The 16,800-nt window shown below is 39.0% G+C and overlaps 1 protein-coding gene across 1 annotated transcript in view; it reads left to right on the forward strand.

The window, feature by feature from the left end:
- Window positions 1-16,800, forward strand: part of ell2 (elongation factor for RNA polymerase II 2) — a 97,270-nt gene that overhangs the window by 14,035 nt on the left and 66,435 nt on the right. Inside the window, exon 2 of the mRNA XM_028804773.2 lies at window positions 10,841-10,888. Coding sequence (XP_028660606.1) covers window positions 10,841-10,888 — 48 coding nt within the window. The remainder of the gene's footprint in view (window positions 1-10,840; window positions 10,889-16,800) is intronic.

Below are 16,800 nucleotides of genomic sequence, written 5' to 3' on the forward strand. Positions count from 1 at the left end.
GCTTTTAAGCCTGAGAAATCACCCCGTAAATGCACACGTTTAATTGCACGTGTTAATATGTATGCGTACACAGTATTAAAAGACAGTGAACAACGTCATTTACCTTTGTTCCCCCGCGTTTGATAAAAGGCGAGCTTTTAAGCCTGAGAAATCATCCGGTAAATGCACATGTTTAATTGCACATGTGTTAATATGTATGCTTACAACAGTATTAAAAGACAGTCAAAAATTAACGTCATTTACCTTCGTTCCCGCGTTTGACTCGTGCTGTAAATCTCTTCCTTGTTTTTAGTTCACGTGATTACGTAGGAGGCGTGATGACGCGATACGTGACTCCGCCTCCTCCATTAGAGTATATGGACAAAAAACATGTTCCAGTTATGACCATTACGCGTAGAATTTCGAAATTAAACCTGTCTAACTTTTGTAAGTAAGCTATAAGGAATGAGCCTGCCAAATTTCAGCCTTCCACCTACACGGGTAGTTCGAGAATTAGTGATGAGTCAGTCAGTCAGTCAGTCAGTGAGGGCTTTGCCTTTTATTAATATGTATAGATTGGCCACACTTCATTTAAAAGAAGTACAGATCAGGGGCCTCATGCATAATGCTGTGTGTAGAAATTACAATAAAATATGGCATATGGACAAAAGCGTAAATGTACGTAAGCACGAAAAAATCCATATGCATACATTTGTGTGTAAGCTAACTTCCACGTTCTTCTGCTACATAAATCCTGGTCAGTGTGAAATGTAATGCTTGTGCACACGCCTGCCGCACCACACAGACTCCTCCCAGAATTACACCTCTTTGAATATGCAAATCACTATAAATAGTCCCTTATGTTTTGAAAACTGTGAAAAAAGAATGTCAAAAGCATGGGGGAGAAAGAAGAATTTCTGCGAATACCAAGTACAACAACAACATTTATTTATATAGCACATTTTCATACAAACAGTAGCTCAAAGTACTTTACATAATGAAGAAAAGAAAAATAAAAGACAAAATAAGAAATTAAAATAAGACATTAGTTAACATATAAAAAGAGTAAGGTCTGATGGCCAGGGGGGACAGAAAAAACAAAAAAAAAAACTCCAGACGGCTGGAGAAAAAAATAAAATCTGCAGGGGTTCCAGGCCACAAGACCGCCCAGTCCCCTCTGGGCATTCTACCTAACATACATGAAATAGTCCTCTTTGTAATTAGGGTTCTCATGGAAGGACTTGATGATGATGGTCATGCAGACTTCTGGCTTTTAATCCATCACTGTTGGAACATCGCGGTGCTTTGAGTAGATGGTGGTGGCACAAGCCACCACCAAAAGGACACCGGAAAAGGAAACAGAAGAGAGAGTAGGGGTTAGTACAGATTTTAGAGCCACCATGAATAGTTATTATAATGAATTAGATATACAGAGTATCAGGATTAAATTACAGTTTAGTTATGAGAAGGCCATGTTAAAATGTGTTTTCAGCAGTTTTTTTAAAGTGCTCCACTGTATTAGCCTGGCGAATTCCTATTGGCAGGCTATTCCAGATTTTAGGTGCATAACAGCAGAAGGCCGTCTCACCACTTCTTTTAAGTTTTGCTCTTGGAATTCTAAGGAGACACTCATTTGAGGATCTGAGGTTACGATTTGGAATATAAGATGTCAGACATTCCGATATATAAGATGGGGCGAGATTATTTAAGGCTTTATAAACCATAAGCAGAATTTTAAAATCAATCCTGAATGACACAGGTAACAAGTGTAGTGACATCAAAACTGGAGAAATGTGCTTGGATTTTCTTTTCCTGGTTAGGATTCTAGCAGCTGCATTCTACACTAGTTGCAAACGATTAATGTCTTTTTTGGGTATTCCTGGGAGGATTGCGTTACAGTAATCTAGCAGACAGAAAACAAACGCGTGAACTAATTTCTCGGCATCTTTCAATGATATAAGAGGTCTAAATTTTGCTATGTTTCTTAAAAAGTGAAAAAATGCTGTCCTAGTGATCTGATTAATATGCGATTTTAAAATTCAGATTACAGTCAAGTTACCCCTAAGCTTTTTACCTCTGTCTTGACTTTTAATCCTAATGCATCCAGTTTATTTCTAATAGCCTCATTGTATCCATTATTGCCAATCACTAAGATTTCAGTTTTCTCTTTATTTAGCTTGAGAAAATTACTATTCATTCATTCTGAAACACAAGTCAGACATTGTGTTAATGAATCAAGAGAATCGGGGTCATCATGTGCTATTGATAAATACAGCTGTGTCTCATCAGCATAGCTGTGGTAGCTCACGTTGTGCTCTGAGATAATCTGACCTAGCGGAAGCATGTAGATTGAGAAGAGCAGCAAGGAAAGTAGAAGCAAAGAAAAACATACTGTTAGTTTAAGCAGTGATATAAACAACAAAAGGAAGTTGATCAAGTTCAGAAAGCCGCAAAGTGCCTGAAATAAATAAGTAGTCCGATATCAAAGTTGCTGTGAAAAGGCGAGTTGTACCCCACCGTCTGTTATATGGAAGCATATTAGGGATACAGAGAGAAGAAAAACAAAATAGGGACACAGTTGAAAAAAATGTCCAAATGTCAACTTTAATCTCAATTTATACATTAATCAGTTTATTTTGTTATTAAAGTAGAAAGTCATAAACTTCATCTTAAACTCATTTAATTTACTAGTTTCTCAGACCCCATCGTAACTAAAGTGGCATGTTAAATGCTTTGTGTTCTATGTGTTCTTTTATGTACTCTGTGTGTGAATCACTACGTGCTTCTTAAATGGGCTTTCTCTTCTGCTGACAGGACACAGAATGCATTATACCTTCATGATATTACAGCTCTCTGAACAATTTAAATATTAAGATGTACACTTGATATCATTTTCATAATGATAGGAATTAAAGCCTGCATTAAACATGGGGACGCGGTGGCGCAGTGTTAGCGATAAGCTGGCGCCCTATCCAGAGATTGTTCCTGCCTCCCGCAAGATGTTTGCTGTGCCTTGCGTGACCTTTGATGAAATAATTTATTGCTATTAGTTCTCTCTCTCACGTACTAGCCTCCAATTCCTGTTCTTCCTTTTCTTTCTCCAAGTAACCAATTGCCACACGATCAGCTCTGTAATAGACGCCAAGCCATCTGTAAGCTTAGAACGCTGATTCTTCAAAAGTTTTATGGAACAATGAAATATCTTCGTAGTACATGTTTAATTGTTTAATCCATCTAGGGACGTGCCAGTCCCAGCCAGAATACAGCACGAGGCAGGAATAATCCCTGAACAGGGTGCCAGCTTATCGCTTCTGCTGTCCACTGTGTCCAAACATGTTTAATTATTAACAATATACATTATTTAAATGAAGTTTAAAATGTATCTGGATAATGTAATAAACATACTTTACTTCATTTCATCTTAAAAATGATATCTAGAGCTCCAAGAAGATAGCGCTTGGAAATCTGAATCAACTTAGAAGCCAGTCGTCGTCATATGTAAATACGTGCTTTATAAAGTGACTCGGGTTGTGCAATATAACTAGTACAAGTTTACAGTGAGGTAGTTACTTAGAAGTACAAACCGTTCTACCAGGAGCACTTGATGGAATGAGTGCGTTTTGATCTCTTGGGATGAAGTGCGAGGTCCCTAAAGGAAAGGCTCTAAAGCACTTACCATACCGTGTGTAAGAAGTTTAAATAGACTGTGCGCATGGCTGTGGCACGTGTGCTAGATGCTGTAACCCTAGGGCTGCACGATTAATCTTTTTTTTTTCTCATGATAACGATATTTATGACCCACGATTAGTTAATAAATATCGTTGCGATTTTACAGTATAAAGACCAAACTGTTTTTTATGGGCTGAGTTTACAGATTGGACTGCGTCACTATGACGTTACTGCGTCTAGATTGCAAGCGCTTTCTGAAGCAGTAGAAGTCAATAGCAGCAATAACAGTCAGTCAGAATAAACATATGATGGCGGAGCAACGCGAGGAAGGTGCAGAAGTGCGATCGTTAGTTCCTAAAAAGGGGTCATACTCAGTTGCCTGGAACTATTTCGATTTCGAGGAATGTGATGTTGATCAGGTACGAGTCTTGTGCAAACTTTGCTCCTGTTCCGTCCAAACGTCCCAAGGTAACACAACAAACCTCATCAACCACCTTAAAAGCCACCACAAAGTACACTATCAAGAATTTCAACGACTGAAGGCACAAACAGCAACAACAAAAAATTACCAGCCATCCACAACACAGACAACAATATCGGGGACATTGTTCAACGCAATACCATATCTGCCTAGCTCGCAAAGACACCGGGAAATAACAGAGGCGATCACGTACCATATAGCCAAGGATATGTGTCCAATAACCACCGTGAGCAGTGAGGGGTTTAACAAAATGATCGCAACACTTGATAAAAGATATAGCATTCCCTCACGCAACCATTTTTCCAATGTTGCGCTGCCCTTACTGTATGCGAAATGCCGAAAAGAAATAGAGAAATTCTCAGGCTCAGCCTTGAATATTTTGCTGCCACGACCGACTTATGGTCAAGCAGAACTGCGGAACCGTATTTGAGCTTGACATTTCAGTTTATTGACAACGAGTTTGAAATGAAAAGCAAGCTTTTGCAAACTTCGTTTTTTCCCACAAGACCATACAGCGGAGTTTATTGCAGTGGGCCTCAAAGAAGCGATGTCCGCTTGGGGCTTGGTGGAAGAAAGACTTGTGTGCATCACAACAGACAACGCAGCTAATGTGATTAGGGCAGCATCTGTGAATAACTGGCCGAGGCTACACTGCTTTGGTCACAGACTTCATTTACCAAAGGAATTATCGTCATTATTAATCGTAATAAAAATTTTGAGCAGAATAATCGTGATAATCATTTTTTCTGTTATCGTGCAGCCCTATGTAACCCGATTATCCTCTTTCTGATCAGCGGCTGTAGAGCTATGATTCCATACTCTGATGCAGTGGGTTAAATACTCAGTGGTGCACTGAGAGTAACAATGCTAAAGCAGCTATGGTATTTGGAATAGTTTGGCCATTCTGTGCACCATTATATGATTACGGGTTGATTACAGTCTGATGCCTTAAACTAATAAACAATATGCGGTTAATTTCAGTGTATGTGATAATGCCGTATCAGGAATGTGAATCTAATAAATAAAGGGAAACCACACAGGAACAGTAGCACTGTTTTGACGCTGGGTGCCTCCAGTTTGCAAAACCGAGCGGAGAACTTGTGCACGCAAGGGATTGAGCTGGCATGAAAATGTGCATGGCTGTATGCCAAATTTAGTTTTTATACATCGCAATGTGAGCATGGAAACGGGTGTACGCAACATTTTTGTGCGTATGCACAGTTTATACATGAGGCCCCAGGAATGGGTAGGGAAAATGCTAGAGCTGCTCGGTTGTTTCTGAATGCTGATCAATGTTTAAAAATACAAAATGATCAGAATATTACTTCTTCACAAATAACTGATGTTTATGTCTGTGTATTACAGTACAGGTGCTGGTCATAAAATTAGAATATCATGACAAAGTTTATTTCAGTAATTCCATTCAAAAAGTGAAACTTGTATATTAGATTCATTCATTACACACAGACTAATGTATTTCAAATGTTTATTTCTTTTAATGTTGAAGATTATAACTGACAACTAATGAAAGTCCCAAATTCAGTATCTCGGAAAATTAGAATATCAATTAAGACCAATGCAAAAAAAGGGATTTTTAGAAATGTTGGCCAACTGAAAGGTATGAACATGAAAAGTATGAGCATGTACAGCACTCAATATTTAGGTTGGGGCTCCTTTGGCCTGGATTACTGTGGCAATGCGGCGTGGCATGGAGTCGGATCAGTCTGTGGCACTGCTCAGGTGTTATGAGAGCCCATGTTGCTCTGATAGTGGCCTTCAGCTCTTCTGAATTGTTGGGTCTGACGTATTGCATCTACCTCTTCACAATACCCCATAGATTTTCTATGGGGTTAAGGTCAGGCGAGTTTGCTGGCCAATCAATAACAGGGATACCATGGTCCTTAAACCAGGTACTGGTAGCTTTGGCACTGTGTGCAGGTGCCAGGTCCTGTTGGAAAATTAAATCTGCATCTCCATAAAGTTCGTCGGCAGCAGGAAGCATGAAGTGCTCTAAAACTTCCTGGTAGACGGCTGCGTTAACCTTGGACCTCAGAAAACAATGGACCAACACCAGCAGATGACATGGCACCCCAAACCATCACTGACTGTGGAAACTTTACACTGGACCTCACGCAACGTGGATTCTGTGCCTCTCCTCTCTTCCTCCAGACTCTGGGACCTTGATTTCCAAAGGAAATGCAAAATTTACTTTCGTCAGAGAACATAACTTTGGACCACTCAGCAGCAGTCCAGTCCTTTTTGTTTTTAGCCCAGGCGAGACGCTTCTGACGCCGTCTCTTGTTCAAGAGTGGCTTGACACAAGGAATGCGACAGCTGAAACCCATGTCTTGCATACGTCTGTGCGTGGTGGTTCTTGAAGCACTGACTCCAGCTGCAGTCCACTCTTTGTGAATCTCCCCCACATTTTTGAATGGGCTTTGTTTCACAATCCTCTCCAGGGTGCGGTTATCCCTATTGCTTGTACACTTTTTTTCTACCACATCTTGTCCTTCCCTTCGCCTCTCTATTAATGTGCTTGGACACAGAGCTCTGTGAACAGCCAGCCTCTTTAGCAATGACCTTTTGTGTCTTGCCCTCCTTGTGCAAGGTGTAAATGGTCGTCTTTTGGACAACTGTCAAGTCAGCAGTCTTCCCCATGATTGTGTAGCCTACAGAACTAGACTGAGAGACCATTTAAAGGCTTTTGCAGGTGTTTTGAGTTAGTTAGCTGATTAGAGTGTGGCACCAGGTATCTTCAATATTGAACCTTTTCACAATATTCTAATTTTCCGAGATACTGAATTTGGGACTTTCATTAGTTGTCAGTTATAATCATCAACATTAAAAGAAATTAACATTTGAAATACATCAGTCTGTGTGTAATGAATGAATCTAATATACAAGTTTCACTTTTTGAATGGAATTACTGAAAAAATCAACTTTGTCATGATATTCTAATTTTATGACCAGCACCTGTATAAACTACTTTCCCCAAAATGCAAGCACTACTGGGTGAACATAGCAGTTAAGTGCCTTAAGCATGGGATAGGTGCTATATAAATGTATTATTTAAGTGAGCAGTGTCTTGGGTTAAGGTGAGAAGGGATGACTAAATACCCACATCATTTACTGTTGTCCTTTACTTGCAAGGCATTTATCTGTGAAGCATGAATATTCTGCTCAATTTATATCCCCGATTTAGATGTATATATTTAGACAGACAAAGAGCCCGTTTCGACAACGTAAGATGAAACGGGCACGAGTGGAATAGTAATAAGTATAAGCACCACAAACCTGATATAGGTGTATTGAATGAATGCATAGTTGGGCCTGGAGCTGTAGTTGAAATCACCTTTCAGGCCTCTAGAGCTCTAATCGAAGTCGCCTTTCTCTTTGAATTTTTGCGGCCGTAAATCTGCCGCCTGCCGCGATGTTGGTCTCATGAGGTTTTTCGGGCAGCTGCGCAGAAGGCGACTGCGCATAAGCCGACTGCGCATTCAGCTTCGGACGGACGTGAGTGAGGAGACTGGTGAATTATATATGAGATCTAGTATTCTTGGTTTAGATGTATATGTTTTGGTTTAATTAGATGAGTTTAGATTTATAAATCGGTTCAAATACATCGTTCAGGTATATATACGTTTGGTTGAGATGTATCTATTTGGATATATAGTTTGGTTAAGAACGCACAGAACTTGAAGTTAGTAATTTGTTTAAAAAATGTTATAGGTTTGGGTTTTTTGTATCTTTGTGCAATATATGACAGAACTTGTTTCCAAATACGTTTCCCCCATGCAGTTTTTGACAGGATTTTGGATTTTTATACTATAGTACAGTATGTTAGATTTTTATTCTTACTTGTATGCTGCACTATTCACCATTCAGCAGAGCAATGTGTTTGTCCAGAGTGTAATGTTCATGCCTTGTAGTTCAGTTATGATCAGTATTCCCTTTGGATTCATTTCTTGTTTACAGTAACGGTGTCTGTTTAAAATGCTCTCATTATAATAGGTTTGTTGGTCTTACTGCATTTTTTTTGTTTAAATCCTGTAGGCCTCTTTGAAATAGTTTACTCATACTTGCACTGCTCTCAGTAATAATTTTACTGGTGATTTTAATTTTTTTGTTTTTAATTTATAAGTAAATAAGACCAGTTTTCCTTAACTATTTCCATTAATCTCATTAGTAAGTTACAATCAATGTCCTATTATATTAAGACTATTACAAACCCGTTTTAAAGGATGCAAGATATTGTCAAATTATCGTTATCATCAGAATCCTATAAAATATCGAGATATAATTTTTTGCCAATATTGCACACCTCTAGGTTGAAGTCATCCCATTATTATAACTGTGGGGTCAAAATGATTCATCTTTAGAGTGCTGGTAACAGAGTAAATTTCTGAATGTGTAATCTGGGAGGAATATGCACAAATCATCCTTATTAATCTCCCAGAGTAAATACAGTAGTAAGAGTGAATTTCAACAGCAAGAATTTCAATGTCTATTACAAATTTTAGTGTGGACTGTAATGTGTTCCCTTTTACCCTTTCTTATTCCTCAGTCACATAGATGATCGGACCCCTCTATTGCCTTTTTTTCTCTCACACTGCAGTGGGTCCTCTCTCTGCTCAAATAAGATAAAATAGTGTTTGTATGTCAGGTTGTAGTCCGCTCCCCATAATAAGAGATTCAACAGTAACTCTATGTGCCGTGACCCGGTATGAGAGCAGACTGTTCATTCATCTTATTTTGCGAGCAATTGAACTTTGTTACAATAGATATCCGATCAGCTCCAAGTTGTTTCTGTCTGGCTTTTCTTTATCTACCACTTTGCCCTCTCCATCTTGGGATGAACAACATCTGTGGTAGTGTGGAACAGAGTTGCTTCAGTGCTAGAGATCTTGGTGTTAGGAGATGATTGTGGGAAGTTTTAATACACCCCACTTTTAATTTCTCTGGGTCTGTTGTTTCCAGGTATTGCAGAAGTAAGGTAGGTTTTAGGTCCTTGTTGGTGTCAATGTCACTATTTCCAGGTTCACAATTTGTCCAGAAGGAGGCTGAGACAAGCTGGTGCTTGGACCACAATAACACTGGCAGATTATTGATAAATTTAAACTCCTTTTATAACAATATCTGTTGGATACTATCTGTGACAAATCAGATCAAGTTTGGAAATTATTCAAAACTAGTCAAAAAAAAAAAAAAAAAAAAAAAGTATTAAAGAAAAAAAAAAAAAAAAAACAAACAAAAAAACACAAAGTCTGTAAAAGGCTGCTTACCAGTGCAGTGTATGGAAGTGAACTTGTAGGTACTTGTAGTTGGTATCAATTACATGTTTTGGATTTTTGAGTACTGAACTCGGAAGTTAAGCAGCAAAAAAATTAAATTGATATTGGACATAAAATACAAAATTTTTACATTTAAATTTTGCTTGCACTGACTTTAAGTTTCTGCCAGTTACACTTCAGATATGTTGGCATCTCCAAATAAAACTTAAAAGCAAATAAAGTTGTGTTTCCTGTTTTGGAAGTTTTTTTCTTGTTTTTTTTTTGTTTAGATTAAAAAAAATCACCTCAATGTATTTGATGGGGAAATTAAGGTGAGGTGCCAATTTTACATAAGTTACACTAGCAATTTTAAATATTTTATAACTCTTCACTTATAGACTAAGCCTATTTGAATTTTTGAGCAGTTACCTTGTTGGGTTATCATAATACTGAAATACCCAACTTAAGTGCCAGTCTTTATTAGGTATAAATATTCCATACCATTTTTCTATGCCAAAGGATGGGGTTGTGGGATGCACAAAAAATTGAGGATCAATATTTATTCAATTAATTATTTTTCAAGATAAACTATATAAAGATAATGGGACAAATTGAGGTGCTGCACTTGTCCAGATGCCAGAGATATTCACACATTCAGTAGTCAGTAAAATGTAATTAGTGCAGTAAAGCCAAGTAAATATTACTGTAACCTAAATGGTGCTTTCCATACCTTTTTCAAAAGCATCAAAGGATTTTTAAATAAAAGTGGGGTGGATTAAATGGTCCTGTAAACGGCTACTTGCCCTGCGATCACAAACATCTTAGCAGCTCACTTTCACTTTACAGCTGGAGCTGTTTGTCCACAAACATGGAGGGCAGTATGCTGGCTTGAGAATAAAAGCAAGGCAAAAATGTTTTAGAAATGGTCTACCATCCATTGTAATGGGCAATGTTCGATTGCTGCCATATAAGATGGATGAAATGTCAGCTCTCATAGTGAGTCATGGAGCATACAAGTACAGTGGCATTTTTTGTTTTACAGAAAGTTAGTGTAAACTTGATATACCTGCACTGTGTTAATGTTGGACAGTTTTCACCTTATTTGAGCAATATAATAATGTACTGTATATTTATATGGTTATAAACCTAGTTTACATTGTACAGTGATTTGCTTCATAGTTGTAGGTTAGGAGTTTTCTTCAGCTTTGCAGCCTTTATTACATAGCCCATAAATAAATTTAATGGCATTTAAACACTATTTTAATGTGATGTGCACGTTAAATTATTTTTATCATAATATTCACTTAGTCCTTCTAAAAATAAGGTACAGAATTCATTCATGTACATGTAATTTTGTATTAAAAATCAAAAGCAGCACTTTTAGAAGAATTTTTTTTTCCTCTGTAATGATTTTAATTTAGATTATTGCTTCTTATTTCAGAATGCATCTGCCTCCCAGCCAACAATTAAGTTTAATGGACTACAAGGGGTAAGTGAGTTTTTGTTTTTTTGGAAAAAGCTTTTCTTAAAGGGTTCTGTTTAGTTTGTATTCCCAGAGTTCATGAGACTGTACAACTGAAATGTTGCTAACATCGTGAGTTTTCAGGTTTTTCAGAACCAGGTAAGTTATTGCTCTTAGTTTCTGTTATTTTTGTTCATATATATTGGAGTTATAATCGATACCTGTCTTTACCTAAAATCAGTATGTCCCTTTAGATTTTCTATGTTGTAATGAAGACGTGAACATTTTAGTTATGGTATGCTGATATCATCCTTTTCAGTCGAGAAGGCTAGCTTGCCGGGGGGGGGGGTGAAGCATTTGTATACAGTATATATGTACTGTATTTATATTTAAAATTTTCTACCAGGACACTTGTTTTATTGCGTGGCACAAACATGCAATACTTTCTTTACACTTGCTCTTTGTAAAGCAAGTGTACTCCACTCCAGTCCTGGAGGTCTACAGTGGTTGCAGGTTTTCATTCCAACCAGTTTCATAATTTGAAGCTAGGCCTAGCGGGTAATGAATCTTCATATTTATTTATATTACTCGCTGATGCTTTAATTCTTTCAAGACAAAGCTTAATCACATTAGATATTTCATTTTCTGAGAACACTATCCATGTGTTTTATGGTCTGAAATAGATTTGTACCTCTTGGTGCTGCTATTTGCTCTTTTTTTTTTTTTTTCAAAATATTGTATTGGCACACATTTAATGATGCATGTATACAGCTTTAAATTAAAGCATGTTAGCTGGAGAGCTGATGGGTCATTTTGCACTTTGTCATTTGCACTTCATTAATAACTGATGGCTGCTTAAAATGGGCAACAATTTAAACCTTAATGTAGCTGTTTAAAACTGAAGTTGGCAATTAAGGCACCTGAATAAAGAACACGGTAAGTAAAACTAAGCCCAAAAAACATATTACTTTAGTAGTAAATAAATTGTTTCTGATTTAAAATTTGGTTAAAGCAAAAACCTGCAGTGACTGTCGTACTTGAACACTGGAGTTGAGTACCCCTGCAGTAAAGTAACAAAATATACTACTCTTAACATTTATTACTGTACGTAATATTTTATTGAAATAAGTATTATTCAGCATTCTTTCATTACTGTTATTAGTCAGGCAAAGTCCACTAGTAGAGTATAGCAGCTCATTTTAAGACAAAAGCATTATCAGGACTTGACTAAAATGGGAGTTAAAAAACAGGCAACTGTTCTGTGCTGTGAAGTTTGTCATTTTACTTAGAACAATAAAGTTAAAATTGCCTACCCATTTTTATGCTAGCTGTCAACACAGTTTAACCAATATGCCTATTGGGTGTTACACATGTTCAGAAGTGCATTGCATTTTGGGAGTTTTACAAAACAGCTGGTGCACTTTCAGAGCTGCAGCAATATACTGTGTAGTGATTAGTTTCTAGGCATCAAAAAGAGGCAGTAATTGGTGTGTGCTCAGTACAGGTTTTGCCTGATCTGGGCAGATGTTTTCATTGAAACTTCTATTTTCAAATATTTTTATATTCATTCCTTGAAGTATATGGTATACATTTGACCCTTATTTAACTTCACTTTATAACCTAACCCAGTCAGACCATTAAAGGGACAAAAGGAGCTTTCAAATAGTATTTCATAGAATTCACCACAACCTCCAAACAAACATTAATGTCCACCAATAGAGATTTCTGACATCTAAATTTTGCAGGAGGCACATGCTCCCTGAAAAGTAGGCTTTTTATTTTATAGCTCTGGCTTACTGCCTAATCTTTAAATACATAATCTTCAGTTTTAACTTGCTGAAACAGCCAACAGGAAGAGTCTACGTTTATATAATTTTATTTTTATATATGGAGGGTGAGAGAGACGGTTGTACAATTTCATGCTTGGTACTTAAGCACCTTTTATGCTAGTCATTTTAAGGCCATGAACCTTTCATTATTTCTTATATGGATTCTAGGATTTACAGTGCATCACTAAGCTGCTAGAATATTCTTTACTGATGAATGCTGTGTTATGCCATTCAGCCTTGATAGTTTGTGCTAGTGGTAGGGTAATTAATGTTTGCTTGGTGAAGTGAATTATTTGTGGCCATTTGATGCTGACATTTAACAGTTTGACATTTGGTGTTTTCTGTCCATGTTGTGTACTTTCTTAAGGTTACAGGTCAGTTGTGGTACATTTCTCTATGTGTGTTTACAAAATTGTGGCATTTTATAAGCTATTTTGCTGCTTACAATGTGCTGTGTTTCATGCCTGCCAGCAGTGAATAGTTGAAACCCTCTGTAATTTGTTAGGTTAGGTTTAGGTTTATTTGTCATGTATAGGTTAACACAGGGTCAACATACAATGAAATGTGTATGACGAGAAAAACAAGTCACTCAGCCTAGATCTAATAAAGCTAAAAAAAAATAATTGAAAAAAATTACAAGTTAAAAATAGACAAGCCATATAAAATAAAATATATATGTTTTAAAAGAAGTTATAGAGTAATAGGAGTTGAATGAGCAGCAAGTACAAATGAGTTATTGCACAGATAATGTTTTATGAGTACAGGTGCATATTCCATAAAGTGCAGATGCATGTTCTAGTCAGTATTCAGAGTGTGTGCAGGTACAGTTTGTGTGTGAGTATTGCAATGTAGGTGTAATGTAAGTGTATGTACAGTGGGGCAAAAAAGTATTTAGTCAGCCACCAATTGTGCAAGTTCTCCCACTTAAAAAGATGAGCGAGGCCTGTACTTTTCATCATAGGTATACCTCAACTATGAGAGACAAAATGAGAAAAAAAAATCCAGAAAATCACATTGTCTGATTTTTGAAGAATTTATTTGCAAATTCTGGTGGGGGAAAAAAAGTATTTGGTCAATAACAAAGTTCATCTTAATACTTTGTTATATACCCTTTGTTGGCAATGACAGAGGTCAAACGTTTTCTGTAAGTCTTCACAAGGTTTTCACACTGTTGCTGGTATTTTGGCCCATTCCTCCATGCAGATCTCCTCTAGAGCAGTGATGTTTTGGGGCTGTCGCTGGGCAACACGGACTTTCAACTCCTCCAAAGATTTTCTATGGGGTTGAGATGTGGAGACTGGCTAGGCCACTCCAGGACCTTGAAATGCTTCTTACGAAGCCACTCCTTCATTACCCGGGCGGTGTGTTTGGGATCATTGTCATGCTGAAAGACCCAGCCACATTTGATCTTCAATGCCCTTGCTGATGGAAGGAGCTTTTCACTCAAAATCTGACGATACATGGCCCCATTCATTCTTTCCTTTACACGGATCAGTCGTCCTGGACCCTTTGCTGAAAAACAGCCCCAAAGCATGATGTTTCCACCCCCATGCTTTACAGTAGGTATGGTGTTCTTTGGATGCAACTCAGCATTCTTTCTCCTCCAAACATGACGAGTAGAGTTTTTTTTCATCTGACCATATGACATTCTCCCAATCCTCTTCTGGATCATCCAAATGCTCTCTAGCAAACTTCAGACGGGCCTGCACATGTACTGGCTTAAGCAGGGGGACACGTCTGGCACTGCAGGATTTGAGTCCTTGGTGGCGTAGTGTGTTACTGATGGTAGCCTTTGTTACTTTGGTCCCATTTGTCTGCAGGTCATTCACTAGGTCCCCCGTGTGGTTCTGGGATTTTTGCTCACCGTTCTTGTGATCATTTTGAACCCACAGGGTGAGATCTTGCATGGAGCCCCAGATCGAGGGAGATTATCAGTGGTCTTGTATGTCTTCCGTTTTCTAATAATTGCTCCCACAGTTGATTTCTTCACACCAAGCTGCTTACCTATTGCAGATTCAGTCTTCCCAGCCTGGTGCAGGTCTACAATTTTGTTTCTGGTGTCCTTTGACAGCTCTTTAGTCATGGCCATAGTGGAGTTTGGAGTGTGACTGTTTTGAGGTTTTGGACAGGTGTGTTTTATATTGATAACGAGTTCAAACAGGTGCCATTAATACAGGTAACGAGTGGAGGGCAGAGGAGCAGAAGAAGAACAGGTCTGTGAGAGCCAGAAATCTTGCTTGTTTGTAGGTGACCAAATACTTATTTTCCACCATAATTTGCAAATAAATTCTTTAAAATCATACAATGTGATTTTCTTGGTTTTTTTTCTCATTTTGTCTCTCATAGTTGAGGTATAAATATGATGAAAATTACAGGCCTCTCTCATCTTTTTAAGTGGGAGAACTTGCACAATTGGTGGCTGACTAAATACTTTTTTGCCCCACTGTAAGTGTTCAGGTGTTGGTGTTGAGGAGTCGAATGGCCTGGTGGTAAAAACTGTTAAGTCTTGTAGTCCGAGCAGCCAGACTCCTGTATCGTCTGCCAGACGGTAACAAGGAGAACAGCTGGCGTGCTGGATGGCTGTGGTCCTTTATGATGCTGCTTGTCTTACGAAAGCACCGATGGAGGTAAATGTCTTCAATGGCAGGAAGACTCTTGCCCGTGATTTGCTCTGCTGCCTTCACCACTCTGTAGAGATTTCTGGCTGCTGGCAGAGCAGCTCCCATACCAGACGGTAATGCAGCCCGTCAGCAGACTCTCGACCACACTCCTGTAAAAGTTTGAGCAGATGTTGGCATTCATGCCAAACTTCCTCAGCCTCCTCAGGAAGTAGAGCCGCTGGCGAGCTTTCTTAACCACTGTGTCTATGTGAAGGGTACACGAGAGATCCTCGGTGATGTTTACTCCAAGGAACTTGAAGCTGTTAACCCTTTCAACTTCTACGCCGCTGATGTAGATGGCCTGGTGTTCTCTGCCTTGCTGTTTCCGATAGTCCACGATCATCTCCTTGGTTTTGCTGACGTTAAAAGACAAGTTGTTATCCAGGCACCAATTACTCAATGCCAGCACCTCCTCTCTGTAGGCCGTCTCATCGTTGTCAGTGATAAGGCCTATGGTGGTTGTGTCGTCTGCAAACTTGATGATAGTGTTTGTGCCACAGTCGTGGGTGAACAAGGAATACAAGAGGGGGCTAAGCACACAGCCCTGCGGCGCTCCTATGTTTAAAATGAGTGATGAGGATGTGTGTTTGCCGACTCTCACCACCTGGGGCCTGTTTGTGAGGAAAGAGAAAATCCATCTGCAGATGATTGTCCCCAACCCAAGGTCGTCAAGCTTCAAGAAGAGTTTTGAGGGGATGATGGTGTTGAATGCCGAGCTGTAATCTATGAACAGCATTCTTACATATGTATTTCCTCTTTCCAGGTGGGTGAGGGCAGTATTTATTGTTAGCGCAACGGCATCCTCTGTAGATCTGTTTGCCCTGTAAGCAAATTGGAGAGGATCCAGTGTGTCGGGGAGGGAGGAGCAGATGTAACCTTTGACCAGTTGCTCGAAGCACTTCTTAATGACCGATGTCCGTGCAACCGGGCGATAGTCATTCAGACATTAGACCACCGGTTTCTTTGGGACAGGAATGATGGTGGATGTCTTGAAGGAAGTGGGGACCACTGACTGCCTCAGGGAGAGATTGAAGATGTTGGTGAACACACCTGCTAGCTGGTCAGCCCATGCCCTGAGGGCACGGCCTGGGATGCCATCTGGTCCCGGAGCTTTGCGAGGATTGACCTTTTTGAAGGACCTTCACACGTCAGACGTTTCAAGGATCAGAGTGACAGACTCGCTGCCCCTTGAGGATATAACACCTGTTCTTTGTTGGCTGCATCAAAACGAGCATAGAAAGTGTTGAGCTTGTCTGCAAGACATGCAGTGGGCTGAACACTGACTGGGTTTTTCTTTTTATAGTCAGTGATGCAGCACAGTCCATTCCACAGGTGCTTGGTGTCAGAGCTGTGGTAGCTTGACTCCACTTTGTCCCTGCAGTCCCGTTTGGCCTTCTTGATGGACCTCCAGAGGTCGTATCTGGCTGCTTTGAATGCACCAGAGTCCCTT

Source organism: Erpetoichthys calabaricus, chromosome 7 (assembly GCF_900747795.2).
Source record: "Erpetoichthys calabaricus chromosome 7, fErpCal1.3, whole genome shotgun sequence".
Classification (NCBI taxonomy): domain Eukaryota; kingdom Metazoa; phylum Chordata; class Cladistia; order Polypteriformes; family Polypteridae; genus Erpetoichthys; species Erpetoichthys calabaricus.